Here is a 26,572-nt window from a genome sequence, read left to right as displayed (position 1 = left end):
TACATGAAAAAAGCTTTTTTTTTTTTTTGCTTTTTTTTTTTCTTTTTTTTTTCTTTTTTTTTTCTGCTCTCGCAGCACATTTCCCAATTGCAGCTGCATGGAAAGGGATCTCCACCTTCCCTGGGAATGGGAATGGGGATGGGATGGGATGGGATGGGATGGGATGGGATGGGATGGGATGGGATGGGGAATGGGAAAAGGGAAATGGGAATGGGACTGGGAAATGGGGATGGGGAATGGGGATGGGGATGGGGATGGGGATGGGGATGGGGATGGGGCTGCCCTCTCTGCTGGCCATGGCTGCCAGGCTCTGGGGTGGGGATGGGGATGGTTCTTCTCCACATGGGGCAGCTGCTGTGCTCCAGAGAGGATGTTCCAGCTCACCCCTGGCTCTCTGCTCTCTTGACCCACCTTGTGGGTTCAGAGGGATGCTGAGTGCTGCCCTCCCCTCCCGAGCACAGGAATTATTTGTACCTTCCCTGCAGAGAGAGGCTGGTGTGGAACCCTCCAGCAGGCAGGAATCCTCCCAGGGCTTCCCAAAGCCTGGCTGTGGAGCAGTTTGGGAAGGGAGAGCTGATGGATGTGTCTGGCAGATAGAGAGTGCAGCGATAATGAAAATTACAGGGAAAAGCCCAAAGGCTGCTGCTCAGGGCAGAGTGATGACATCAGCACTGTGGGATGATGGATTTATCCTCTCCAGCCCCTGCTTGGGAAGAGGCAGCAGCAGCCAAACTCCCCCCTCCCACTGAGAGGGCACCTGGAGAGAACCTGCAGGACCTTCCCTGGCTGTGTCTGCCTGCCTGGGCCCTGCAGACGGCCCTGGGAGCTCCAGATGTGTGAAGCACATCTCTCATTTCCTCTCGCTCCATTTCTGCTGCAGCTCTGCTCTGGGGGTTGGCATTCTGCTGGGGTTTTTTTTGGTTTTTTTTGCTGGCACCTTGAGAACCTTGGGATAAGCCCAAAAAAAAAGGGAGGAAAGCTTCAGGAGAGAGGAGTTGTTCTGGCTGTGGGGTGGGGACACCCTGCTCTGTCCCCACGAGCCCTCTCTGCACTGCCCTGGCCCAGCTCAGCTCCCCCACCCCTGCCAGGAGCTGCTGATTCATGGAACCAGACACTTGGTGAGGTGAAATTCCTCCCCTGTGTGCTTCCTTCACCCCTGACCCCTGAATTTCAAACCTGACCTTTGGTATTGGGGGGGAGGGAAGGGAGGCACTGCCGTGGGCACAGAGCTCTGCACCCTGGCACTGCCGTGGGCACAGAGCTCTGCACCTGCCCTGGCACTGCCGTGGGCACAGAGCTCTTCACCCTGGCACTGCCATCCCTCAGGAGGGGATGGGGAGGCTGGGAGTGCTCAGTGGCCCTGGCAGGTCGAGCTCTTTAAGGGAAGCTGCCTCCCCAGTCCCCCTGCAGCCCCCTGCAGGTGCTGGCCCCCGCCCCACCAAGGCTCTGAGTGAATGGGGAGGCAGTAAATGTGCCCAGCTCCCAGATTTATTCCTTCATTAGGTATTGAAATGCATTCTGCTGCACAGGATGCTGCTGTCAGGGAGCCTGCTGCTGTTTGTCTCTGTGGGATAAAGGTGGGGGCTCCCAAAACCCCCAGAGCCAGCGTGGGTTGGGCAGGGGGAGCAGGAATGGGCTGGGGAAGGGGCTCTGCACAGGGTGGGGGGGTTATGGGAGGGAACCCCAGCAGAGGGGTGAGCAGGAGGGGCTGCAGGGACTGCAGGGATGGGCACATCCACACTGGGATGGTCCCAAATCCCCTGGCTGGGCTGGGCTGGGCTGGGCTCACGTGCCATGGGCAGCAGTGGCAGTGCCAGGACCAGCAGTGACAGTGCCATGGGCGGCAGTGGCAGTGCCAGGACCAGCAGTGGCAGTGCCAGGACCAGCAGTGGCAGTGCCAGGACCAGCAGTGGCAGTGCCAGGACCAGCAGTGGCAGTGCCAGGACCAGCAGTGGCAGTGCCAGGACCAGCAGTGGCAGTGCCAGGACCAGCAGCCATGGCTCTTTGGCCACCCCACACCACCCAGGGTCTGTGGGACCCATGTCCTGCAACTCCTGAAAATGTTCACCATCCCAGGGTGGAACATTTTCGGGAGCTGCAGGAAAAGCTCTGTAACTGTGCAGTCACGGAACCAGACAGCTCCGGGAAGAGCCGAGGAACTAAAATTAGCAGGAGTGCCCCAGGCAGAGGCCACCTGGGGCTTTGCTTCGTTTCGCTCTCAACTTTCATCTCTTTTATTTATAATTTGTGGCTGATTGATTTTTACCTTTTTTTTCCCCCCCTCCCCTCCTTTGAAAACGAGGAGCTTTGCTGGCTCATGATGTGCACTCCCTGCACTCCCAAGGGTGGCACTGCAGGGAGCAGGTATGGAGCAGGGATAGGGAAAAGGGGAGCAGGGATGGAGCTGGGATGGGGAATGGGGAGCAGGGATGGAGCAGGGATGGGAGCAGGGATGGAGCAGGGATAGGGAATGGGGAGCAGGGATGGAGCTGGGATGGGGAATGGGGAGCAGGGATGGGAGCAGGGATGGTGCCAGTGCCAATCAGCCTCCCCAGGGCTCAGGGTAACTCAGATTTCAGCCCTCAGCTTTGGGCAATTGGGGATCAGGAGCTGCTTTCACCCCTGGGAACAGCTCAGCAAACGAAATATTCATGTGAAAGCAGCGTGTGCTTTAAAAGCCCAGAAAATCCAGCGCCTTCCCCTGAACCATTGTTCTCTCCTGCCGTGTCTCTGGCTAAATTAAGACTTTCTTAGAAATGCACAGGTTAAAAGTTTAAAAGCTTAAGGTTTCATTCATAATTCACATATCAATGAGGCTTTGATTGCTGGCAGGAGCAGCCTGCAGTGAATGCTGATGGAGGAGCCAGCACCTCCGAGGCTCCCTGTCCCTTCCAGGAGCAGAGCAGAGGCTCCTGGGGGAGCCAAACCTCCAAACCTCCCCTTCTGGGTCACTGCTCTGAGTCTGACCCAGCTCAGCCACTGCCAGCAGTCCTGAAGGTCTGATGGTGCTCAGGGCGCTGTGACAAAGGAGTGACCTGGTCCTGTCCCCAGCCAGGCACATCCCCTCCCATCCCATCCCATCCCATCCCATCCCATCCCATCCCATCCCATCCCATCCCATCCAATCCAATGGATCCCATCCCATCCCATCCCATCCCAGGCAGGCCCAGAGCTGCAGGAACAACACTCCTGGCATGATCCCCCAGGAGCAGCACAGCTCCTCTGTGCGTCCGTGGGTCTGTCCCTGCCCCAGGGAGGGAGGCAGGGCCATTCCCAGGTGCTGGGGACAGGGGACAGGGATGTGTGGCCAGTTCGGGGAGGAGGCTGTGACTCAGAACACATTAGTATTGCTGCCTGCAGCTCCCCTGCCTCCAGCAGCTCCTGGCAGTGGGTGGCTGCAGCTTTTTTCCCTCAATTCCACCCCGAACCTGTTTCAGATTAAAAACAAACGCTGTTGCAGATCAGTCTGTCAGTCACTCTAGACATAATCTCCCAAAATAATCTTTTGCCAGCCCTCTCCTCCCCCAAGATGGGCAATAATTGTTTCAAGACATGTCAGCCTTTGTTTAAAATGAGGTTTGTGTTTTCCTGAGGCTCATTCTTGGAAGGGGAAGGAAAGAGGTGCTGAGCAAGGCCTGGCTGCAGGGAGAGCTGCTGGGGACAGAGGAGAGGCTGATGTGGCAGCCCTGAGGTGCTGGGGACAATTTTCTGCAGGGCTGGGACACCAGGGCAGGCTCAGGGCAGCTCCAAAGCAGAGCAGAGGATCTGCTTTGCCCTGCTGCTGCCCAAACAACAATCAGAGCTGGAAAATAATCCCTCCCAGTGGTTCTCACACCCCTGGACTCGGTGCTAGCCCAGCTCAGCTCCCTGCAGGGAGATGTGGGCAGTGCCCAGGGGCTCCTCCTGTGCCATGGGCTCATCTGTGATCTTGGTTCCTTTGCTCTGTGCAGGGTCAAGGCTCAGGGGCTGCCCCACTCTGCTCTCCTGAGCCCTGGGAGCACTGGAGATGCCTTTTGGGAATGCATTTCCCAAAAAAAAACCCCTGTTTTTTTTTATGTCAGCGCTGCTATGGCAAAGGGGGATTTTAAATGGAATCAAATACCAGAACTTTAAAGGAGTTTTAATCCAGCTATGAGAGGTAAAAAGCAGAGCTTGCTAGCTTTGCAGCCCCTGTGTTTTTTGGGGGATTGCTCTCCCACATCAGCCTGTGTGTGTCCCTGGCACTGCAGCTCACGTGGCCCCACGTGCCAGGCAGGTAAATGTTCCACATGTTCCAAAAGTGCCCTGGGAGCTGCCAGGCAGCCCAGGGCTGTCGTGTTCTCACCTGGCTGATGTTGCTGGTGACAGGGAGGCTGGCAGCACTGGGAACTGCCACCACTCCCAGCAGGAACTGCTTTGTGGGCTCTGCTGGCAGCCCGAGCAGCTGGGACACGTTGGATCGCAAATGTGGTAACGGCTTATCAGGGAACTGCGGTTTGGATTACAGCAAAATCCCAGAATGAGCAAATCCCTGCTTAATCTGGAGGGCTCTGGCAGCCTGCTGGGGTTTCTGACAGGAAAATGGAGCTGGCAGGAGTTTCGTGTGCCCTCTGGGAACTTTCTCCCAGCTCCCATCCCGTTCGGAGAACAAAGTGAAAATATTTCCTCGCTCCTTCCCTCCTTATTTCTGGGCCTCCCTGCATCTGGATTTTTCCATTTTCTCCCTTGGTGCAGAATCCCCAAAGAGGAGCAGGCAGACCCACCCCACCTGCCCAGGTTCTGGTGGCTGCTCTCTCTCCCCTGCATTATTCAGAACCATGGGAGATGTGATTTGCATTCCTTACAGCACCGTGGGATCCTGATCCCCTCTGGGGGGAGATTACACGAGACTGGCAGGGAAATTGCTCCAAATTGCACCTCTCATGGCAAGGAGGCACGGAGCTGCTCCCGGGAAGGGAGGGGAGCAGGAGAGGGACAGGGAGGGACAGGGGCTCTGTCACCCAGGGACACTCGAGGTGATGCTGTTCCCTCAGCCCTGCCCTGTGCCCCCCCAATCCCAGCTGCACCTGTTGCATTCCCCAGCAGCAGACAGTTCATTGTTTACTTTTCTTTCCTGAGGCTTCTCAGCTAGAACAGGAGAAAAATCCTAGCAAAGGATTTTCCACAAAATATCATGGCTACAAAAGGTGCCTTTGGGGTAAACGCAGGCTGGCTTTCAAGCAGACACTGGACATGGAGAAGCTTTTGTGTGAATGAGAACTGCCCAGGCTGTGCCAGAGGTCCTGACCCCAGCACGGCCCCCCAGATCCCTCCTCTGAGGAGGAAGGCAGCCCAGGAGCCCTGAGGGATGGAGCTGGAGCCACGCGGTGCCCCCGGCGCCTTTGGATGCAGCTGGATCAATTGTGAAAGCTTTGCCCCCTCGCTGTGTAAAACATCCAGAGCAAATGTAGAGTGACAGGAAAGGGGTCAGCGCTCTGGGTCACCACTGAGGTGCTGGAGGAGATAATCAGACCCTTTTCCTTCCAGTTCAGCGCCTGCCAAAAACACGGGAGCGCCTCACAGAAGCGCGGGGAGCAGCCAGGCGTGAGCACTCAGAGAGGCCAGCACGGGAGGAGCCCGCTGTCCCCCTGTCCCCCCTGTCCCCCTGTGCCCACCCCAGGGCCACCAGCAGCCCAGCCCTGCTCACTCTGCTCCTGGTGAGGATCTGGGCTTTGAGAGTCGGGGCGTGAGCACTGTCCCCGTCACCTGGGAGGTGACAAACTTCCCTGCGAGGTGACAAACTTCCCTGGGCTGCTTTGGGAAGGGGTTTGTGCTCCCTGGGGCTCAGGGTGGGTGGAAGCAGCCAGGCTGGATTAGCACTGCTGTTAACAGACCTTGAGAGCATCCCTGCTCCATGTGGGGCTGGGAAAAGCCATAAAATGAGGTGATCTGAGAAGGCCAGACCCCACTAACCCTGCTCTAAGGGGTTTCTCTCCTAAGCTTTCCCAAGGAACATTTTGGAGTTTCTTCTGTTTAGTCCCAAATTTTCCTCCCAAACAAGGCTTTGGTGCTGATTGCATCTCCAAAAAGGCTCCCTGCCAGGGATATTTTGATAGAAAGTGTGATAAAATATAACACAGCAGATACCATCCCCCTTACAATTTATAAGGAATTTTGTAACCTGAGGGGATTCATTCTCTATCATGTTACAACACATAGTATGGATCCTGTCCTCCTGCTTGCTGTTTCTTTGCACACATAATGAACAAATCTGCTTGTATCTGAAACAATTCTTGTGGCTGGGTTTGAGCTAATCAAGTTCTCGTCTGCAGCATCTTCCCCTCACTTTGTCCCCAGATGATCTCGCAGTTATCCCGACTTTCTCAAAAGCACAAAATAAAACACTTTTTGTGAGAGCTGCAATTGCTTTTGACAACTCAATGGCTCTTTGGAATTTGGGAAACCACAAAAACAAACCTCCCAGGCTCCTCAGTTCTGCTCAGATCCCTTCTCCATCTCTCCCCTGTCATTTACACCCCGTGGAGTGGGTGGGAATGGTGGGAGTGAAATGCTGGTTGAGGAGCTTGGGGATAGGTGGGGTTTGGAGGCACGCAGGCAATTTAGCAGGGATAATCAATGGGATTTGGGCATTTTGGGGAATCTGTCTTTGCTGCTCGACGGGCATTTGTGCAAATGCTCAACAGCTTGAGACGGGAGATTTGTTCCCCGCTCCCTCTCCCTGTCAGCTTTTATTTGCCTTCTGTTGCCCTCCCGCACAATCCATAAGCCCTCCTCTTTTGCATGATTGTCTCAATTTGCATTTCCAGCAGATCCACTGACATTTGGCTGGACTCTGGGTGAAACACTCCTTGAAATTAGCCCGCACGTTGAGTTTGTTCTGGGAAGATAAGAAGGGAAGTGGCAGGGGGGCCTGGGGGGAATTACACATGTGAGACTGCACTGGGAAAGGAGCACCAACAGTCAGACTGGAGGCCAGCAATATTTCTCTGGGATTTGTTTGGGAAGCAGAATTTGTCACCGTGGGCAATGGACTCATCTCCCTCACCCCACTGGCTTCCAATCCCAGCACAAGCCCGTCTGAGGAAGCCAAAGGATAAATTGTCTGCTCGCCTGCTCTGGAGTCGCTCGGTGGTGCTGGCAATGTGGGACTGAGGAGGAATTTTAATTTCATGCTGTGTAAGAAGAGTGCATGCAACAGTAGCAGCCGTATGGATTTTCATATGAATAGAGTACAGTATTCGTGACAGGGCAGCAGTGTTGTCCCGCAGGTTTGCATTCTTCTCCTTTCTTTGCTGTTCTCACATTCCCCTCGCTGTCCACCCATCCTCGCACTCGCTGAAATGGAAAGTATGTCCTTGCCAGATGGGTGTACAAAGTGACGAGCCTGTTTCTCAGCTAGATGGCAATTGGCTTCAGAGACCTTTTGTTGCTTTAATTTCTGTGCAATCCAAGTGCGAGTCTGTTTTGCTTGAGAGGGAACATTTTTTAGCCTGGTGCCTCTCTTGCTCAGCTTTGCGGGTGTCTAAGCACGAGCACTTTGAAGACAGTGGAGCCCATTAATGCTGCTCTGACTCGAGATCTCTCTAAAATAACAGGGCTTAAATCACTTGCTTGGAGGGGGAAAGCAGGTCCTGGGAATGACAGATCCGCAGGGATGGGTTGTGTGGGGCTGGACTGGGTGCTGCTCACCCCTTTCTCCTTCCTGGTGATCTCTTTACTCCTCACCCAAGAGCTGAAGTCACCTCAGCAGCAAAGAATTTGGTTTGTAAAACGTGTCACGCTTTGTTCGGGGGAGGTTTTGTTTTATTTGATTTTAAAAATTTGCGTGTGTTTGTTAGGGAAGGAGCCTGTAGTGATTTTTCTTGAGGCTGCTGATCTAATACATTCTGCACAGCCATAAAATATGCTTTAGATAAACTTCTCCTCCTAACATCTGCGAGGAGCACTGCTCTGCTCGTTTCCATGCTAAAGTGGTCGTTAACGCGCCGGCACATCCCGGCACGTCTGTCAAACCCAATCAGTTTTGCCAGGTAGGGCAGGTGGATAAATCTGTCTGCCTGCACACGCTGCTCTTTCTGATAGCCCTGCATGGTAGGAAAAGGCTTGAATGGGGGAAATCCTCCTCCTGGCTGCCGGGGAGCTGTGTGCACGCAGCGGGAGACGAGCGCAGAAATCGCGGGATTGTCGGCGCAGAGCGAGCCTGGACTGAGCTGGGGAAACGAGGCTGGGAAAGGGGTTTGCAGCAATGCAAGAGGTTTTCTCTCCCAGCCTCGTCTGTCCCTTTGACAGCTGCTGGCAGCACGCTGAGCTGGAGCCCAGCAGGGCTGGATCTGGCTCCGTGCATTCCCTGCCAGCCAGCGGGAAGGACAGAGAAACCCGGCGGCGTCTCCAGATGGACCTGCCTGGCCATCCTCCACTGGGCTGGGCTGGGCACAGCCCCATCCACTGCCACACTGGCCCTGGATGTGTTGGATGTTGGGAAAAGTTCACTGGAAGAGTGGTCAGACATTGGAGCAGCTCCCCAGGGCCGTGGTGGAGTCACCATCCCTGGAAGTGCCCACAAAAGGAGTCGAGGTGGCACTGGGACGAGGTTTGGGCATTGGTGGGACTGGTTGAAGGTTGGGCTTGATGATCTTGGAGGTCTTTTCCAGCCTGAAGGATTCTGTGATCCACAGGAGAGGGGGGACAGCAGCTTTGGCAGTGGCCCCCAGCCCGGGCTAGCCCTGGTGACAGCTGTGTCCCAGCAGGAGTGGCACGCTCCAGGCAGTTGGGTTTAGTGGTTCCCTCCATGGCTCACGTTGACACAGCTGGCAAACACATTGAAGAGTCCAGCAGCAAAGCACACCCCCAATTAATAAAATAGAGATTTTCCTCTGAAATGGCTCCCTCATGGAGGGAGGGACAGTGAGAGTGTGTCCTGCCTCGGCACGTCCCTTCGGCCAAGGACTGAGCTCCTCCAGTGCCCCCAGACACCCAGCGAGGGGGAGCAGCCAGCAGGCACACCACCAGCTCTGAGCCCTGAAGAACAAGTGCCTGCCTGGATAATTCCAGAAAATCCCACCTGTTATGGGGGGATTGTTATGGGAACATAACAGCAGCCAGCAGGCACACCACCAGCTCTGAGCCCTGAAGAACAAGTGCCTGCCTGGATAACTCCAGAAAATCCCACCAGCCTCCAGGATCAGACAATTCCCACCCAAACAATCTGAGGACGGTGAACTCTCAGCCAGGTTCAACCAAATAATTCCATGTTGAATGTGGCGAGTTCCTCTGAGGGCTGGTGGGTTCCTCCCCAGGGTGATCCCAGGAGATGCTGTCATGGCCTGAGAAGGGAGAGGCTTCCCCAGGGCACCTCTGAGAGATCCCCTCATGCCCTGAGGAGGGTGAGGTTTGTGCCTGGCAGGAGCTGCCTCTCCTCAGCCCGGCTTGGAGAGGCTGTTAAGAAGCAATTTCAAGTGCAGGCTGAGAGAGAAGCTAAAGTGACCAATAAAGTCTCTCTTCAGCACTTGTAGAGCCTTTGGGATGCTCTTATAAATCAAAGCCTGCAGGTAGACTCAGGTGCTGGAGCTCAGAAGCACAAACAGCATTAATGAGGCCGTGGAACATCATCCCCACGGCGGCAGAAGCAAAGGGGAGGGGGTTTTATCTTGCAGAGCCTGTGCCTCTAATGATGGTGCAAGTCCTTCAGAAGGAAAAAAGGGACAGTCTGGGGAAAAGGACCTTCTGGGCTGGCTCGTTCCCAAAGATCCAGGAGCTGCTCATGTTGCCTGCCTGCTAATTGGAGCTGGCTGTAACTGATTTAGAAAGCGATGGCCTTAGGGAGCTGAGATTGTTGTTTGTGTTTGTCTGGGATTAAATACAGATGGAATTAAAACCAAGGGGGGGGAAACCCCCACAACAAACCCTCGATTGCAGGAGGAAGCTTTGGTGGAATGAATTCCTGCTGCCGGGTCGGGGTCTCGCTGCCATTCCCAGGGAAGCACCGGGGAAACAATGAAAGGGAAGAGACAGAAAGAGAAAGCAAAAGGATGAGTGGACTCTGATGAAAGGAGTCGTATTAATAATGAAAACTGGAGGGTTTGAAGCTGCTTTAGAATGAATTTTCAAGGCACAGAGCCCCTGGGGAGCAGGTGAAGGCACAAACCACAGCACTCCAGATGCTCAGAGCAGGACCCAGCTGCCAGCCAGGTCCTGGCAGCACAAACTGCAGGAGGAGACAGGGAAATACCTGGAGGGTTGGGCTGGCCTGGCCAGAGGCTCCAACACCAGGAAAATTGGAGTCTCACGGCTTTAGGTCACGGCCAGATTCCTTCACAGCTGAGTGCAAAGCATGACACGAGCAATAAATGATGGCAGTGACCAAGCACGAGGCCGGGGATCATCAGCAGATTCCTCTGCAGATGTGTGGGTGTGCAGGGGCTGTGCTGCTTGAAGAGGAAGGCAAGAGGGAGCTCAGCTCCCCTGACACTGAGCAGTGGCCTCGTGCACAGAGGCTGCTGTGGCTGCCAGCACTCCCTCACTGGGAAAATCTGCCCTGGAAGGTGACTTTCCATATCAGTCCTGAGCCTTGGCTCAGTTTGCAGCTCTTGCTTTAAAAGCTTTGGGAACATTTGATACCTGGTCTCTTTTTAGTGAGAGCAATTCAAAGAACCCCCCCTTGTTGGAACTGCAGCTCCTGGGGCAGGGGATGGCAAACAGCCCCGTGGTGTCCCTCAGGTCACCTCAAAGCTCTCTGGAGGGGACTGAGCAGCTCCCTTTCCTCCCAACACCTCCCCCTGCCCCTTTCAGCACCCCTGGCACCTCTCCCTGCCTGGCTGCAATCTCCTGCCAGGGCTCCTGAGGTTCCTGTGCCTGGCTGCACAAACACCCAGGGAATTGTGATTCCCAGCAGAATCCAGGGCTCTGCAGGGATTCAGGCTGCGAGGCTGGGGCTGTGTGAGGGCTCTGAGCTTGCTCCTCACACAAGGGGATGGTTCTGGGGTCTGCATGTCCCAGGCACAAAAACTCAGCCCCTACAGCAGCAGCAATCAAAACTGCCAAAACAAAGACCAAGACCCTTCTCCAAAAGCAGAAAAACCCTTTGTGACACTGCCTAGGACGAGGAATAAAATCCTCCTTGAGACACTCCAACAAACACTCCTACAATAATATCACCTCCAAACCTGTGTTTCTGGTATCGAGTCTGAAGATGAAGGTGTGACTGCTGAGAGCTGGAGGTGGCTGTAGTTTGTCACAGGTGAATTTTAGAAAGAAAACAGAAATATTTGACAGTGGCTTCAGCAGCTCAGCTCCTTGTTGCTGGGGATGGATGAAATGGTTAAGTGAAGGTGTTTCTCTCTGTGCTTTCTTGGTTTCTCTGCCTCCCTGTTGGCACACACATCCACATTCTCTGTTCCTCTCCCATCTGCTTCCCCTTCCCAAAATTCGAACATTTCTCTCTCAAAATTCTGCCTTCATGTATATGAATGAAAGAGAAAAATATCTCTGCAAGCCATGAGGGCTGGGTGCTGGGATGAATTCTGATCTGCACCACAAAGCCCCTCGGAGCTGTGGTGGCCTCCAGCCCTGCCTGGTTCTGGTGCTGGTGCTGAGCACCCCCACAAGGAGATTGTTCCTCCACCAGGGTCTCAGCTGTGACTCTCAGATGCTGAATTTAGGCAGGCAGAGGTGCTGCTGCCCCAAAATCTGGGATCCCTGAGGTGGGGGTACCACTCCAGCCCCAGCAGAGAGGGGGCTCCGGGGGAGCTGCTGGCCTTGCTCCATGCCCAGTCCCCGGGCTGTAACTGGAGCAGCATTCTGGGGAGATGAGGCCCCTGGCAGCACGGGAGGCTCCGGGGCTGTTTGGGGAAGCAGGACAGCACAGGGGGAGCCGTTCAGTGTTGAGTTACTGAGCCACACACGCAGTGTTTGCCTAACCAGGCAGACCTGAACTGCTGTTCAAACACTGCTCTGCTGCCTGACGCTGGCAATCAGGGAGCTAATTACACTGGATTAGGGTTTTTCTCTTAATTACATGAAAAATTTAGCGCGGCTGATGTTCATGAGGCTGCGGGGGATTAGGGCGGAAGCCACGTGTTTATCTGCAGGTCAATGATGGAGCAGAGCAGGAATGTGCTGGGGCTCTGTCCTGCATCCTGCACCCAGCCCGAGCCCAGCTCCTGATCCTGGGCCATGGGCACGAGGGGGGATCGGCTGTGCTGGCTGCTGGGGGCAGAGCTGCCCCTGTGCTGCCCTGAGGGGCTTCACAGCTCTGGGGCAGCTCTGTCCCACCTCTCCTCACTCAGGAACCACAAGAAAACCTTCCAGCACAGGGCCAGCTCAGGCTGCCGTGTCCCGCTGGACCAGGGAGCTCAGATTGTGCTGCTCCTGTGCTCCAAACCCATTTTCAGCTCTGCCCTGCAGCCACAGCCCCTTTTCCCCTTTTCCCCTCCCTCCTCCCATCCCCTTTTTCCCTTTTCCCTTTTCCCTTTTTCCCTTTTCCCCTTTTCCCCTCACTCCCCCAGTCTGGGGGTGTCTGACACCACTCTGAGCTCTGCTGTGCTGCTGCTCCACCTGCCCTCGTGTCCCTGTGCCAGTGGCCACCACCAGAGAGCTGTGGCACCCTGAAGTGACCCTGTGACTGCCACCAAGGCCAGCAGCAAGGCCTTGGGCACACGGTCAGCTCTTTGAGGGACAGAGGGACAGGGACAGAGGGGCAGAGGGACAGAGGGACAGGGACAGACACGTGCTCTGAGCCCAGCCCAGCACATCCCACTGCATGCCAGGCCGTGCAGAGCAGCGTTCCATGTGTTGCATGCACAGATTATTCAGAGCCAGTTCATCTGCTTATCTGCTGATTAGTTCTGAGATGCTGCAAAGGGCATGTGCTGAAGGCTTAGGGAGTTACAGTGCAGAGATGGAAGAGATTTTGCTTTTTATTTTTATTTTTATCCTTGATCTGCCCCGGAACAGCACTGGGGAAGCAGCTCAGAGGGGCAGGGGGAGCTTTCCTCACACACCAGGAACCTGAGCTACCTCAAACCTCTGTCTGATGGGGACTGGGGCATGAATGAGCAGGCAGGGAGAGGTTCAGCCCAGGGATTTCTATGGCAGAGCCTCCCATCAGGAGCTCAGTGCTTCCAGCACAGGGAATGTACCAGCCAGTGTCCCTGGGCCCAGCCAGCCCTGCAGGTGACACCTTGCTGCAGCTCCTGCGTGCCCAGGGAGGCTGAAGCAGCCCCAAACACAGAGCCAGGCCCTGCTGGGGCTGTGCCACAGGCCAGGCAGGCTGCAGGGCTGGAGGCAGCCCTGGGGCAGTGCCAGCTTGCCCGGGGCTCTCTGTCCTCACACGACCTCCCTGCAGGGCTGCTCCTGCCCCAGCACCCAGCCCTTTGTGGGGCTCTGCCCCAATTCACAACCCAAAAATGTCCTTTGTAAGGCTCTGCCCCAATTCACAACCCAAAAATGCCCTTTGTGGGGCTCTGCCCCAATTCACTACCCAAACATTCCCACTGCCACCTGCAGCTCTGGTCCTGCTGGGCAGGAGTGCCTGGGGGAGCAGCAGAGAGGCTCATTTTCCTCATTTCCCAGGATCTGAGCTCAGCTGAGTGCTCGGTAATTTTCTCACATCCTCTGCCCCAGCAAGGTTAGATCTGATCAGTAACACATGACTGGCTCTGCATGCACAAGTGAAACCAAAAATATGCACGGCCTCCTTGTTCACCTGATGGCTCCTGCCTGACCTAGAGCAGCACAGAACCACCAGGCAGGATTTATCCACAGCTTTATAAACCCCAAAGACAATAAAATCTGGATTCTCTTATTTCCTTCTGGGTTTTGGCCTTCAGCAGCTCCGAGTTTGGCTCATGTTCCAGCATCCCTGGGAGGTGCTGGGCAGGAAACCGAAGCCATTTGAAACATATTACTTACATGATGTTTTCAAAAAGGAAAGAGAATAATATTTCCTGAGGAGCTCTGTGGCTCCCACCTGATCAGCTGGAAGCTGTGGCTTTGGAGAAACAGGGTTTTTTTGTGTGGCAATTTTTGACAGTCATTTAGTTTCTTCCTCCTTGGGGAGAATCACGACTCACTGAAGCTCGTTTAGAGCAAACTTCACATTAGACAGTCTTGTCTAAGTGGCTTTTGATGCCATTTTACATGGCCACTCAAGGTCAACAAAGCAAACTAAGCAGGACCAATCCCTTCAGCTGTGAAATGCAGAGCTGGAGGAGGATGTTCCTGGGGAGAGAGAGCCTGCCACGGAGCTGTGCAGGATTATTCAGCTGGAAGGGCACAGGTGAGGTGTGGACAGACAGCACAGATGCAGGGCTATTTTGGGGGCTTTGGGCAAGAGCTGCAAATGGTTTGTGACAAGCAGATAGCTGGTGCCTCCCTCGCCCTGAATAACACCAGAACAACACCAGAATAACAGCAGCTCTGGGCTTGCTCTCGTGTTTTCTGTCCATCACAGAGTGAGGCTCAGCACTCAGCCCTGTTCTGGTGTTCACTCCCAGATGCCTCTCACAATTCCTCCATCCCCAGGTGTCCTGCAGGCCCAGCCAGGCAGTTTGGGTTTCTCACGTGTCCCTTTGTGTCCCTGCTCACACCGAGCCCAGCTTTGGCTCAGGACAAAGGGGAGAACGAGGGGCAGAGAGTGGGGAAAGGCAGGGACTGACCCTGCCCGGCGTTTGTGGCACCCAGAGGGCTGAGGGCAGCTTGGGGGTGTTCAGCCAACCCTGCAGTGCATCTCCAGCCTGCCCACGGAGAGCAGGAACGAAATCCCCTCTGCGCGCTCCTGGGGCTGTCCCAGCCTTCCTCACCTGTGCTGGCAGGGGGTGGTTCCAGCACCAGGGGGTGCAGAGCCTTCCCAGGGGCACGGAATGGGAAGGAGCTTCCCTCTGGATGGGAGGGAGAGCTGGGCCTCCAGGAGAAGACAATGCTGCTGATTTAAAGCACCATCCAGAGCAATCCAGCCTCGCCAGCCCAAATTTCATTCTAATGAATCCATCCCCGGAAGAATACTACTTAATTAATTAGCAGCTCATTTGCATGAGGTGGCATGTTATTAAAGTTGTGCTGCTGCAAGTAGGGCTGTGACAAGGTGTGAGCTGACAGCTTTTCAAATAAAAAGTCTTTTCAAGGAATGATCTCCTGAACTGGCAGCTTTGTTCTAAACGAGCCTCTCATGCAGTAATAAATTAAAGACATGGGGCTGCTGATTAGGCTCTGCGTGGTGCCTGTGCCACCCTCCCTGCCTCATCCTGCACCAGCAGCTCTGCACGAGGCTGCAGGGAGCAGGAGGGTGGCACAAGGAAATAAAGGCCTGGAGCAGGGAAGAGCCTCTCCAGTGGCAGTTTCTCTCAGGGGTTTGTCCTGTCAGGATGTCTGAGCTGCTGCTTCACCCCAACAATTGGCTCCTTCCCCTCCAGAGCCCTGCAGAAAGGCAGCAAGGGATCCTCCTCCTCCTGATCTCTTTCCTTGTGGGAACGGAAGAGCTGCGTTGATGGAAGAAATGTTCTGGAATCTCTTCCCCTGGCAGATCCAACATTGGGGTGCCCCCACACAGACAGGGAGAAGCTGCAGCTCTGCAGGAGTTAATGGGGGGCCTTGCTGCAGGACCCAGGCTGGGGAATCAGCCCCCTCATGCACCGACTTATTCAGCTGGTTTTTTCTGGCATCAGGAATTCCATCATGAGTCAGCCTGGTGGAAACACCCCTAATGAAAACAGACAGGTAATTTAATCACGGAAAGTTCCTTCGAAGAGATTCGGTGTCTGCTAATGGGAGCCTGCTGGGAGGGAAGGCAGAGATATCCCAGCACTGGCACTGCCCGGGCACAGCACCCCAGGGCACCTCCTGCACGAGGTGTGCTGGAGCTTCATGTCAGATTAGATCCCTGAGTGGCTCCTACACGGCCACATCCCGCTGCCACAATGTGGAGTTTTGCTAATCTCTGGTGATAAAGCCCGGTTTAGCCTGCAGCTGCATTGTGGGGGTATTAGAGAGCTCAGTGTGAGCCCGGCTCTGCAGGGCTGCAGCTCCCTGCACCCAGCACACCCCGCTCCTCCAGCGGGGCTGCCGGTGGCCCTGCCAGCGGGGATGAGCTCGGATTTGCAGATTATGTCATTAGGCACTTTCCAGGAGATATTTGTAAACATGCAGCGCGAGGGAAGGGCTGGATGTGGCCCGGGCAGCTCCTCAGGTTCCTGCCCAACTGTGGCAGCCCATGGTGTATCCTCCTGGCTCTGCTGTCCCTCTGATCCCGATTTCCAGCTCGCTCAGGTGCCTCTCCCCACACCTGTGCTCCACCCATCCCCATCCTGCTTCCCTCTCCTGAACCCTTCCCATGCCCATCACGCTGTCAGGAGAGGGGACAGGCAGGGGACAGAAGCAAACAGGGCCCCTGGAGCCCAGCCCCGTCCCTGTGCTCCCCTCTCTCCCAGGGCCGTGCCAGACGAGCCCTGGATCAGGGATGAGCCCGGAGGTGCAGGGCTGGTCCCACCCCTGCTCCAGGGACAGCCCAGGAGTTGTCAGGCCCCGGGAGGGCGCCCGTCCGTGAAGCAGAGGAATCATTTCCCTCTCCAAAACGTCAACAAGAAGCTTCCTGCTGCGTGAGATGATCCCTTTCTTCTTCCTCGGCCACAGGAATCATCGCTCTTCTCTGACATCATCATTTGTTGCCATGGAAACCGAGCCCTGAGCAAGAGATGCAGCGGAGCATCCTGGTGTCAGTGGGTGCCCCTCGGCCTGGGCTGTGGGCAGGGGGCTCCGGGGGCTCAACACCCACCCAGGGAGGGGGGCAGGGGGCTCTGCTGTCCCCTTGTCGTGTGCGCTGAGCCACCTCACGGTGACAGAGTCCCTGAGAGCCCCAGGGCTGCTCCCCGTGGGGACAGCAGGGCACAGGCAGTGCCCAGCACCCCGAGCTGTGCCCCAAATCTCCCGTTCCGGGCACCGAGGCCATTCCAGGCTCCCGTTCCAGGCACAGCCCCAAACCCTGAGCCGGGCTGGAGGAGCCGCCGGGCATTCGGCGCTGCCTCCAGCCCAGAGCTGCAATTCCCAGTTGGAATTGGTCTGCACCAGGCTTGTCCAGTGGTATCTCTCTTTATTAGCCCTGTCTGACCTCATTACTAGAAAGAAGCTCAATTTAACGAGCTGCCGGTGCCCTGAGGGAACTCTGGAAAACAGTTGTTTTTCACAAAGGCTGCTGATCCTTCATGTCCGGCGCTCCCATTCCCGTCTGGCCATTAATCAGACGTGGTGCTGGCAGTGGAGCCCTGACAGCCCCGCGCTCCTGCTCCTTTTTCCTCGGGTGATTTCTGTCCCTGCTGCAGGCTGGTGGCTCCCACAGCAGCGGGGGGGACTCAGGTGGCAGCGCCCAGTAAGGAACTGGGCTCATACTGGTGTGGATCTGCCTCTAATTCTTGGTGTTTCACGGGGGCTGTGGCGATCCTAATTCTCACAGGTGGGATTAAAGCAGGATTTGACCTTCTGCCTTTTGGCGGATTTCGCTTTCTGGAAATTCAGGGCTTTCGAGGCAGGCTTGGGCTGGCAGCTTAATCCTGCCAGAGGCTCCTGTGCCTGACTGTGGCTGTTCAACAGACCACTCACATTCCCACCTGATGTTCTTTTATAGCACTGAACACTCGGGAGGAAAAGGGGAAAAGAGAGAAATCCAGAAAATAAATGTGTTTGTGTGTGCCCAACATGTAAAGGGGAAAAGAGAGAAATCCAGAAAATAAATGTGTTTGTGTGTGCCCAACATGTAAAGGGGAAAAGAGAGAAATCCAGAAAATAAATGTGTTTGTGCGTGCCCAACATGTCTGTACATGGCAGGAGGCACCGGGGCTCCTTCCAAGGGGAGGATTTATTCGGAGAGGGTGCAGGGGAACAGCTCTGCTCTCCCAGTGTGGAGATCTCCCGGTATTTCCAGCTGGGGTGGCATCTCTGGGATAAGGGGTTATCCTAGAGCCGCGTTCCCGCTCCTGGATGGGCAGCAGGCGCATCCCGGCAATTCCCGGCTCATTCCCAGCATATCCCGGCACATCCTGGCAATTCCCAGCTCATTCCTGGCAATTCCCGGCTCATTCCCAGCATATCCCGGCACATCCTGGCAATTCCCAGCTCATTCCTGGCAATTCCCGGCTCATTCCTGGCAATTCCCGGCACATCCCGGCAATTCCCGGCTCATTCCCAGCATATCCTGGCACATCCTGGCAATTCCCGGCTCATTCCTGGCAATTCCTGGTACATTCCCGATACATCTCGGCAATTCCCGGCAGTTCCCAGCTCATTCCCGGCAATTCCCGGCACATCCTGGCAATTCCCGGTTCATCCCCAGCACGTTCCCGGCAATTCCCGGCTCATTCCCAGCAATTCCCGGCAATTCCCGGCTCATTCCCAGCACATCCCGGCTCATTCCCAGCAATTCCCGGCAATTCCCGGCTCATTCCCAGCACATCCCGGCTCATCCCCGGCAGTTCCCGGCTCATCCCCGGCCCAGCAGCGCTGTCGCTGCCGCGTTCCCATCCCGCGGCTCTCCAAACACGCAGATCCTGCTGGGAAAGACAATGTGAAGAGTTTGTTTATCCCGCTCCACTCCCCGAGGCCATCAATTATTAACTTGGCGTTTCCTCTTCGCCTGCGGCTGCTGGCAGGGATGGGGCTGGTCACAGCCCGGGCAGGTTGTCCTGCGGGAGCAGGGAGGTGTTTTGGAGGGATGGAGGGATGCTTGGACCGTGTGGAGCTGTGCCAGAGGGGCTCCTGAGAGGATTCCCAGGGCCAGGATCACTGGATCCTGCAGACAGGAAAGTGGCAGCAGCATCTCCAGGTTTTAAGCAGGGATGATGCTCCAGGAGGGTTCCGTGGCAGGAAGAGGTGATGGAGATTATCCAAGTGTCATTCTATAGGTGTCTACAGAATTAAAAAATACCTCTGCAGTATCTTGGCTTTGCTGTTGGCTGTAGAGTTTTGTGGTTTCCTTTCAGGTTTATTTTAGAGAGAATCTTAAAAGTTTACAATTTTCCTTCTCCCTCGATGGTCAGTCATGGCTCACTGGCAGACTCTGTGCTCGCCTTGCAACCACAAAACTCTCTCATTATTTCTCCTGGACTGGAGAAATCACACTGGCTGCAGTGGAGACAGAACCTTTGCTCCAGCTCCTGCTCCCACCGCTGCCTCTGCTCTGTCTGCAGTTCGGAGCTGCGGTTTTTGGATTCATTCCTTTTCCTACCTTCTCCTAACCCCTTGCCCTCCATCCCCCAAAACAAAGGCAGAATTTGGCAGCTGCGAGCTCTGACCTGTGCGTGTTTTCTGCTGCAGATCCGGGCGGACGGGCCGCCCCAGGGCGGGATCCAGTACGAGGTGGTGCCGGTGTTCAAGGACGGCAGCCCTGTGCTGAGGGACATGGCCTTCTCCACCGACCACAAGTTCCTGTACGTCATGTCCGAGCGCCAGGTGAGTGCTGCTGCCCTGCCCTGCCCGGGGATGCCAGCTCCCTCCCCTCTGCAGCGTGCTCTGGAGCACCCGAGGTGCTGGATGGGGACAGGGCTTGGAGCGCCAGGAGGAGCTGGGGTTGTTCTGCCCCCGAGCAGAGGTTGGCATCAGGGCTGGGGGGAGAGATGAAGCTGCTTGTTCCTGGCTGGAGGTGATGGGAGCTGAGCTGGTTTGGGGCTCTGAGCCGCTCCTGCCTCGGTCCTGAGCTGCAGGGGTTCCTTGGTTATAAAGTCATCTGAAAGCAGGGAAGAAATGTTTGAGAAGAGGGCAAAGTCTTCTCCCTGCTGAAAGTCTGGAGTGAGTGAATCCCCAAGGCCGAGGAAGGCATTTTGTGCTTGTTGGAGCCACTCAGGGACAGACACTTGCATGAGCTGCCACAATCTCAGATCCCATCCAGCTCGGGCTGGGATTAGATGGCAGTAATGAGGATCTGTGCAAACTTTGCAATTGAATTATTTAATTCAAATGTTAATGCTTGGTCACTTTGTGCAGGAGCCACGTGCTGCCCATGCTCCCAGCAGGGAGGAAAGGACCCAGTGTGGCTCTCAAACAGTTGAGGAACTGTTTTCATTAGGAGCAGAGTCCAGGGGGAATGCCTCTAACTCATCTTTCATGAGGCAAGAGCGTCTTAATATTCATCAAAGCACTAATTTGCTTAATTGTGAAACAAAAAGATGTGAAGAGAATTAGCAAATAATAGAATATTCCTGGAACATTAATTCCATTTTCAGCCACGGCTCTGCCTTGGGGAGACTCCGGGAGCTGGGGGCTGTTGCTTCTCATTCCTTGCAGGGTTTGCCACAGGATTTGCCTGCTGCCCTTGCAGCAATGCGTGCTCTGGGTCCCAAAATCCCAGCACCTGATGCATATGGATCCTGTCAGCTCCTGTGACCCCAGTGCCCCCATCCTGCAATGTGGTAGGCCAGCAAAGTGCAGCCAAGAAGAGATTTTTCCCTGGTTCTCTATAAAGGAGGCTGATGATTGAAAAGGGGTCAGCAGCAAGAGGAGGAGGGAGGTCCAGAGGGCTGAGGCTGCAAATGGTGGGAGGTGCCCTCAGAAGGACTGAGAACATACAGCAAAAAACAGCCTCTGAAGGCTGGAAATGGAGGACAAACCGAAATTTGCCACAGCAGAATGCCACAGGGAGCAGCTGCTCCTAGCAGTTAACGTGGGGGGAGCATTGCCCAGAGCTGGGGTTTGATGTCTGAGACAGAGCCAGGCCAGTGCCTGTGTCCACCACAGCCCTCGAGAATGGCTGGGGGGGTGGAATTCTCCTGGGGAAGGTGCTGGGGTTTGTGGAACTCTCCTGGGGAAGGTGCTCCCCAATAGCTGCTGGCACCTTCTGAGCCCCTCTGAGCATGGGGACAGCCCTGGGACAGCCCTGGAACAGCCCTGGGATGGGCTCTGGGGGCAGCCCCGGGGCTGTGGGGATGGGCTGTGGGGCTGTGGGGATGGGTTGTGGGGCTGTGGGGATGGGCTGTGGGGATGGGTTGTGGGGATGGAGTTCTGGGGATGGAGCTGTGGGGATGGAGTTGTGGGGAATGGAGCAGTGGGGATGCTTCCCACAAAGGATGGAGGGAGCTCCTCGGCACGGAGCCCAGCTCCCTTCTGTGCAGGCAGCAGCCAGGACCAGCTTTGTGCAGAACTGCAGGGAAAAGAGCCTCTCCCTGCTCAGCTCTGGAGCTGTGGCTGCAGGCACAGCCCTTCCCCATCCCCTGGCTCCTGTCCCAGCCCTGTCTGTGCTTTGCTCCAGTTTTTTCCTCCCTCTTTTTTTGAGCTCTCCCTGAGCCTTTCATGTCTCGCTGCCAACTCCTTCCAAAGCAGAATATTTGACATTTGATTTCACTCCCACAAAGCACAGAAGCAACAGTTGCACAGCCCAATCTGGGGGAGAGAGGAATAAAGAAACTTTGCTTCCAGGCACTGGGAGCTCTTGAACCACTTGGTTTAAGGGCGGTTATTAGGAGCTTTCAGGTTCCTTTCACACAGCACCTGCTTTCAAACACTCAGAGGGGAAAGGAGAAGTGGTTCTGACACTATTTAAAGCAGGAATTCATTTCTCAGTGTTGGGGGAGCAAACAAAGAGTCCATTTCTGCAGACAGGCTGAGCAAGGCTCAGGGAGAGCTGGATGGAGATGGAGATGGTGATGATGGAGATGATGGAGATGATGGAGATGGGTGGCATTGCAGGACCTTTGTGGGGTTCCAGGGTGGGAATAGCACTGGGGCTGGTGGGTGCTGGCAGAGTTACTCTCTCCAACATCGCAATTTTTGGGTCCTGTCCCCAAATTCAGCATGGGTTCTGTGGTGGGGGGACCAGCAGGGTCACAGTGAGGGGAGACTGGCTCTTCTCAGCCACTGCCCAGTGTGAGCTGCCTCATTTTTCACAGACAAATTCAATTAACAGCTTCTATCAGGCAGAAAAAACCACAAAAAACACACAAAAAATAAAATATTGACGTGGAATTGGTCACATTGCTGCTTCACTGGTGAGACGTGGGGTGCACCCAGGGCTGCTCAAACAGCAGGTGAAGGGTTAATGGCAATGTCTGGCAAATGTGGGGCCACCAACACCCCCTGATTTAAAAATTCCTGTTTTGTCAGAGTCTGTCACAGAGCCCACACCAACAACCCCTGCACGTGCAGAAAATCTCTGCTTTCCCCCTCCCAGAGGGAAGGGCTGCTGGTGCTGAGAAGTGGCTCTGTAATTCAGCCCAGGAGCATTCACTGTCTGCGTGTCAGCGAGGCACTTGGGTTTGCTCAGTGTCTGGAAGCTCCAGCTCCATCAATCCTGTGGGACAAGGGTGCTTTGATGGCCCCAAGGCTGCAGGAGCCCCCTCTGCTCCCCCAGGCAGCCCAGCCCAGCCTGGCAGGGCTGTGGGCATTATGTAAGCATCAGCAAAACTGGGGCCAAAGATTTTCACAGCTCCTGACAGAAGAAGGAATTTGGCTATTTTTAAGGCAGGAGTGAGAGGAGCTCAATCAAACCCAGGGCAGGGATTGCTGGCTCCAAAAGATTTCACCACCTAATCAAGGGCTGCAGACGTGGAATGTAAATCAGCAGGATGGAAATGCTGGCTGGAAGGAAGATGCTGGTGTTAGTGGTGAGGAAAACATCCCAGGAGGGCCCTTCCCACCCCAGCCCGTGCTTCAGGGGCTCCTGGCAGGTGGGAGCTGCAGGGCAGAGGAGCTGGTGCTGAGCAGGCTCTCCCTCTGCCCTCGCTGCCTGAAAACAACCGTGCCAACAGGAATTTTCCCTTCCTTATTTCCCAGCTCTTGATCCCTCAGCTGTTGGTGCTCCTCAGGTGAAACCCCTGGGTGGGGTGCTGGGGGAACAGCAGCACCTTCCTCCCCAGGGTGCTGTAAGTGCAAAATTCACCTTGCAGAAACATCCCCCACAATTCCTGCACCTTTCAGGGGCTCGGGAGCTGCCCCCAGCCCAGCTGGGCTCACACCATGGCTCATTCAGGATTGCCCTCTGCTTTTCTGGGGAGGGGAGCAGAGCAGCCTCCTGCTCTGGCTGGGAGCCTCAGCATTCCCCAGGCACAGAGAAGAGCCCAGAACCACCCTGAGAATGCCAAGGAGCACAGCAGAGCTCTGAGGGAGCCCCTGCTGCTCCTGGCAGTGCTGCATGTGCCCACTGGGGCTTTGGAGGGCACGGGTTTGTGTTCTTTGATGGAATCAGAGAACCACAGAACGGTTTGGCTTGGGAGGGACCTTAGATCTCATCTCATTCCACCCCAGGTTGCTCCAAGCCCATCCAAACTGGCTTTGAGCTCTGCAGGGATGGGGCAGCCACAGCTCCTCCTCGTTTATTCCCAGACCTGTTGCTTTTTTCCACCTCCCCCTCCACATCCATCACCGTGGCTTTAGGTAAAGAAATTGTCTTTCAGTCTGCTCTGGGAGCAGTGAAATATTTGCTTTGCAAGTGCCCCTGTGCCAGGAGCTGCAGCTCTCCAGGGATGATTTGTTGTGCATTCCCCTGTCCTGTAACCCCGAGAGGTTTCAGTCCTGTGCAAACTGCTTTGCTTTGGGCTGAACTTTCTGCATGTTGAGGGAGGCAGACAGGAGCTGCCCAGATGATTTAGGAGAGGCTGGATTGGAGTGAGAGCTGAGAAAAACAGGGGAGCCCATCAGTCCTGGAGCAGCAGGGCTGTAAATAGTGATGCTGTCCTGAAGAGAACTGAGAAAACACAAAAAAAAATGCACGAGATGTGGATAAAAGGGTTGGAGTCATCATGAGGGAAAAAATGAACTGATTAAATTTTGAACTACATTATCTGCTAGTTGGACAGGCAGTTAGCTGGACATAATCTCAGCAAACATTGAACACTGGCACGGGGAGAAGGGCTCGGCTGGATCCCACCAGAGGTGTCCAAAATCCTCTCTTGTGGGCTCCTCCTCATGCTGAGCCCATGGGCTGGGGCAGAGAGGAGCTGGGATGGGCACAGCATCCCCTGCAGGAAGGGCTGTGCCCCTGGGGTGTGTGCACAGCTCCTCCTCCACCCTCCCAAAATTCCCAACTCTTTTTTTTCCCCCTTCCCTCCCCGCGCTCAATTAGGAATAATTAAGAAATTCTAAAATTTACTTGTCTGCGCTCATTAACAACACCTCGCTGCCAGGGAGGATGTGTTAATTACCACGGACTGCCCAAAAAGCCGAGCCAGGCAGGTGGGACAGCCTGCTGGCTCCTGCTGCCAGCACATTTGTCAGCCCTGCTGGGCTCACCTGCTCCGGCCACGCTGGCCCCAGGGGTGTCTGTCCAGACCCAAAATCAATGCGGGCAGCTCAGGGCAGAAGCCTGTGAGCTGAGGGATGCTTGGAGAATGAACTTTGCGGGAAGAAGGGCTGGGAAAGGCGGCGGTGTGAGCGGGGGGTCAGCGGGTTTGTTTTTCCTGGATGAGTTGGATCGCAGACATTGCTCGTGTGGCTGCTCCTTTCAAGTGCTGCCTGCCTTTGCCTGCAGTTTGTTTGCTTTGCTTTGGTTTTCCTTTGTATTAGGGCTGTTTCTTCCCCTGCCAGTCACAGCCACAGGGTTCCCATGTGTTTGCTTCAGCATTTGCTTCCCTTTCCAATTCCTCCTTTTCCACAGACCCATTGTTTTATTTCCAGGCCAGCCACCACAGTCCTGAGGTATTTCTAGAATTTCCCTTACGTGCACATTCGGAGGCACAGAGCCTCAGCTCCCCAGGGCTCTGGGGTCTGTAAAGGGACCTGGGACATCCCCAGGAGCTGGGGGCAGCTCTGATGTCCCTCCAGATTTGGTGCCACCATCCCTGCTCCATCCTGAAAGAAGCTGAGTTCATGGATTCCCAGAATTTTTTGGGTTGAGAAGGACCTTAAAGCTCATCCACTGGAAGTGGACAGGGACATCTCCCAGCATCCCAGGCTGTCCAGAGCCTCACCCAGCTCTGTGGGTGATGCTGGTGTTCAAGGCTGGGTTTGGAATGCTGCAGGATTTCCTGTCTGGAAGGACAGACAGACCCAGGTCTTCCTTACCAGCAGTAAAAGGAGAGAGCTGTGTTCCCAAGGGAAAAGGCCTTGAAGGAGAGATCTGAAAGGAGAGATCTCAGTGCTCAGCTATGAAATTTAAAAGCAAATCTGGATTCCTTTTCCCCTTTAAAGTTGCCCTCTTCCCCCATCCCCGTGCTCCTGGAACAGTTTGTGTCCCCAGAAGATGAGTTTGGGGGTACTGAGCCGGCGAGGCTGGGAATTGCTCACATCAGGCACCAACAGAAAGGAAACATAACTCACAATATGCTGAGGGCAGCTCTGAAATTGCACAAATTATTCTATTTTATACTTTAATTAGTTTGAATTAGCAATGGGAATAGATGCATAAAATGATCCAGCGAAGGGTGAAATGGAAAAAGGGCTGCGGTGAGGAGGATCGCTTTATTGTGGTGTGCAGGAGCTGCTCCTGCTGGATCCAGGCCCTGGGAGGAGCTGCCTCACCCCTGGCAGTGCTTGTCTCACCCCTGGCAGTGTCCCAGGCCAGGCTGGACAGGGTTTGGAGCACCCTGGGGCAGTGAAGGTGGCATGGTGGCACTGGAAGGTGACCCCATGGCAGGGGTGGCACTGCAAGGGGTTTAAGATCCTCTCCAACCCAAACCATTCCTGGGTCTGACTCTGCCAAGTTCGAGCTCTGTCCTGCAGTGCTTCCCTTGTCCCTCCTCAAAGGCCTGGGACAATGTGGCACTTTGCTGTGGCTGTGTGGGCTGGGGGAGCAGCTGAGAGCCCCCCCAAGCATTGCCCTCTCCAGGCTTCCAGCCCCTGCTTGGACTCATCTGAGGCTCAAAGGGGCAGAAGGATTTAAGAGAGTTCAAATCCACCCCGACTCTTAAAGCCTTTGCATTTTTCTCCTTTTCCCCCAAAGGTTCTGAAAAATGCCCCCGGATGAGGTGGAACTTGACTCAAGCTCCTGCAGGTTCCAGACAGGTTGAAAATTATGGATGTGCCCCAGGGAAAGTGGCTGGAATAGTCTTACAAGCTGAGACTAAATATAAAAGTTAAGGCTGGTTGTAAAGCAGGAAAAAACCCAATTTTTTGTGAGGTTTGCTCTTGCTCTCCCTCCTCCTCCTCCCCTGGAAAAACATTTCCCATTATAACTTTACTGTGGCAAAATGTGTTGATATTTTCTGGAGGGAGATACAGGGATTTCTCAGGCATGTTCCTGGAGAGCACATTCAGCATCCCAAATGGAAATCCTGAGCACCAGCCCTGGGGCAGACCCTGCCTTTCTAAACAAGAACCCCTCTGGCCTGGGAGTCCCTCCATCCCCCAGGTCCCTCCAGCCCCATCCCCGAGCTCTTCCAAGGAGCCACTTGATAACTGTGGCATTTCTGCCTGGTGCTGGGGAGGGGAGGGAGCTCCATCAATAATCCTGTATTTATTTGAGCAGCGAGCAGGAATGTGCCTGGCAGACTAAACACTGCCTGCTCCCCCTGCCCCAGCCCTGCCCAGGGCCCTGCCAAGAGTGCTGGGGGCCAGACAGAGAGGGGGAGCAGCAATCCTGGCCTGGAGCTTTCTGTGTGGGTGTTAAAGAAATTATTTTCATTGTAATCAAGCTTGGAACGTGCTGCTCACACAGGGGGATTGTTGTTTTCCCTCTTTATTTTCCCTC

The 26,572-nt window shown here is 55.1% G+C and overlaps 1 protein-coding gene across 1 annotated transcript in view; it reads left to right on the top strand.

Moving 5' to 3' along the window:
- Positions 1 to 26,572, top strand: part of PLXNA2 (plexin A2) — a 127,032-nt gene that overhangs the window by 27,337 nt on the left and 73,123 nt on the right. The window contains exon 4 of the mRNA XM_039695807.1: positions 19,276 to 19,410. Coding sequence (XP_039551741.1) covers positions 19,276 to 19,410 — 135 coding nt within the window. The remainder of the gene's footprint in view (positions 1 to 19,275; positions 19,411 to 26,572) is intronic.

The sequence above is a fragment of the Passer montanus genome, unplaced genomic scaffold (genome assembly GCF_014805655.1).
Source record: "Passer montanus isolate IOZ18808 unplaced genomic scaffold, ASM1480565v1 scaffold93, whole genome shotgun sequence".
Lineage (NCBI taxonomy): Eukaryota > Metazoa > Chordata > Aves > Passeriformes > Passeridae > Passer > Passer montanus.
This window is presented reverse-complemented; position numbering and strand designations above follow the sequence as displayed.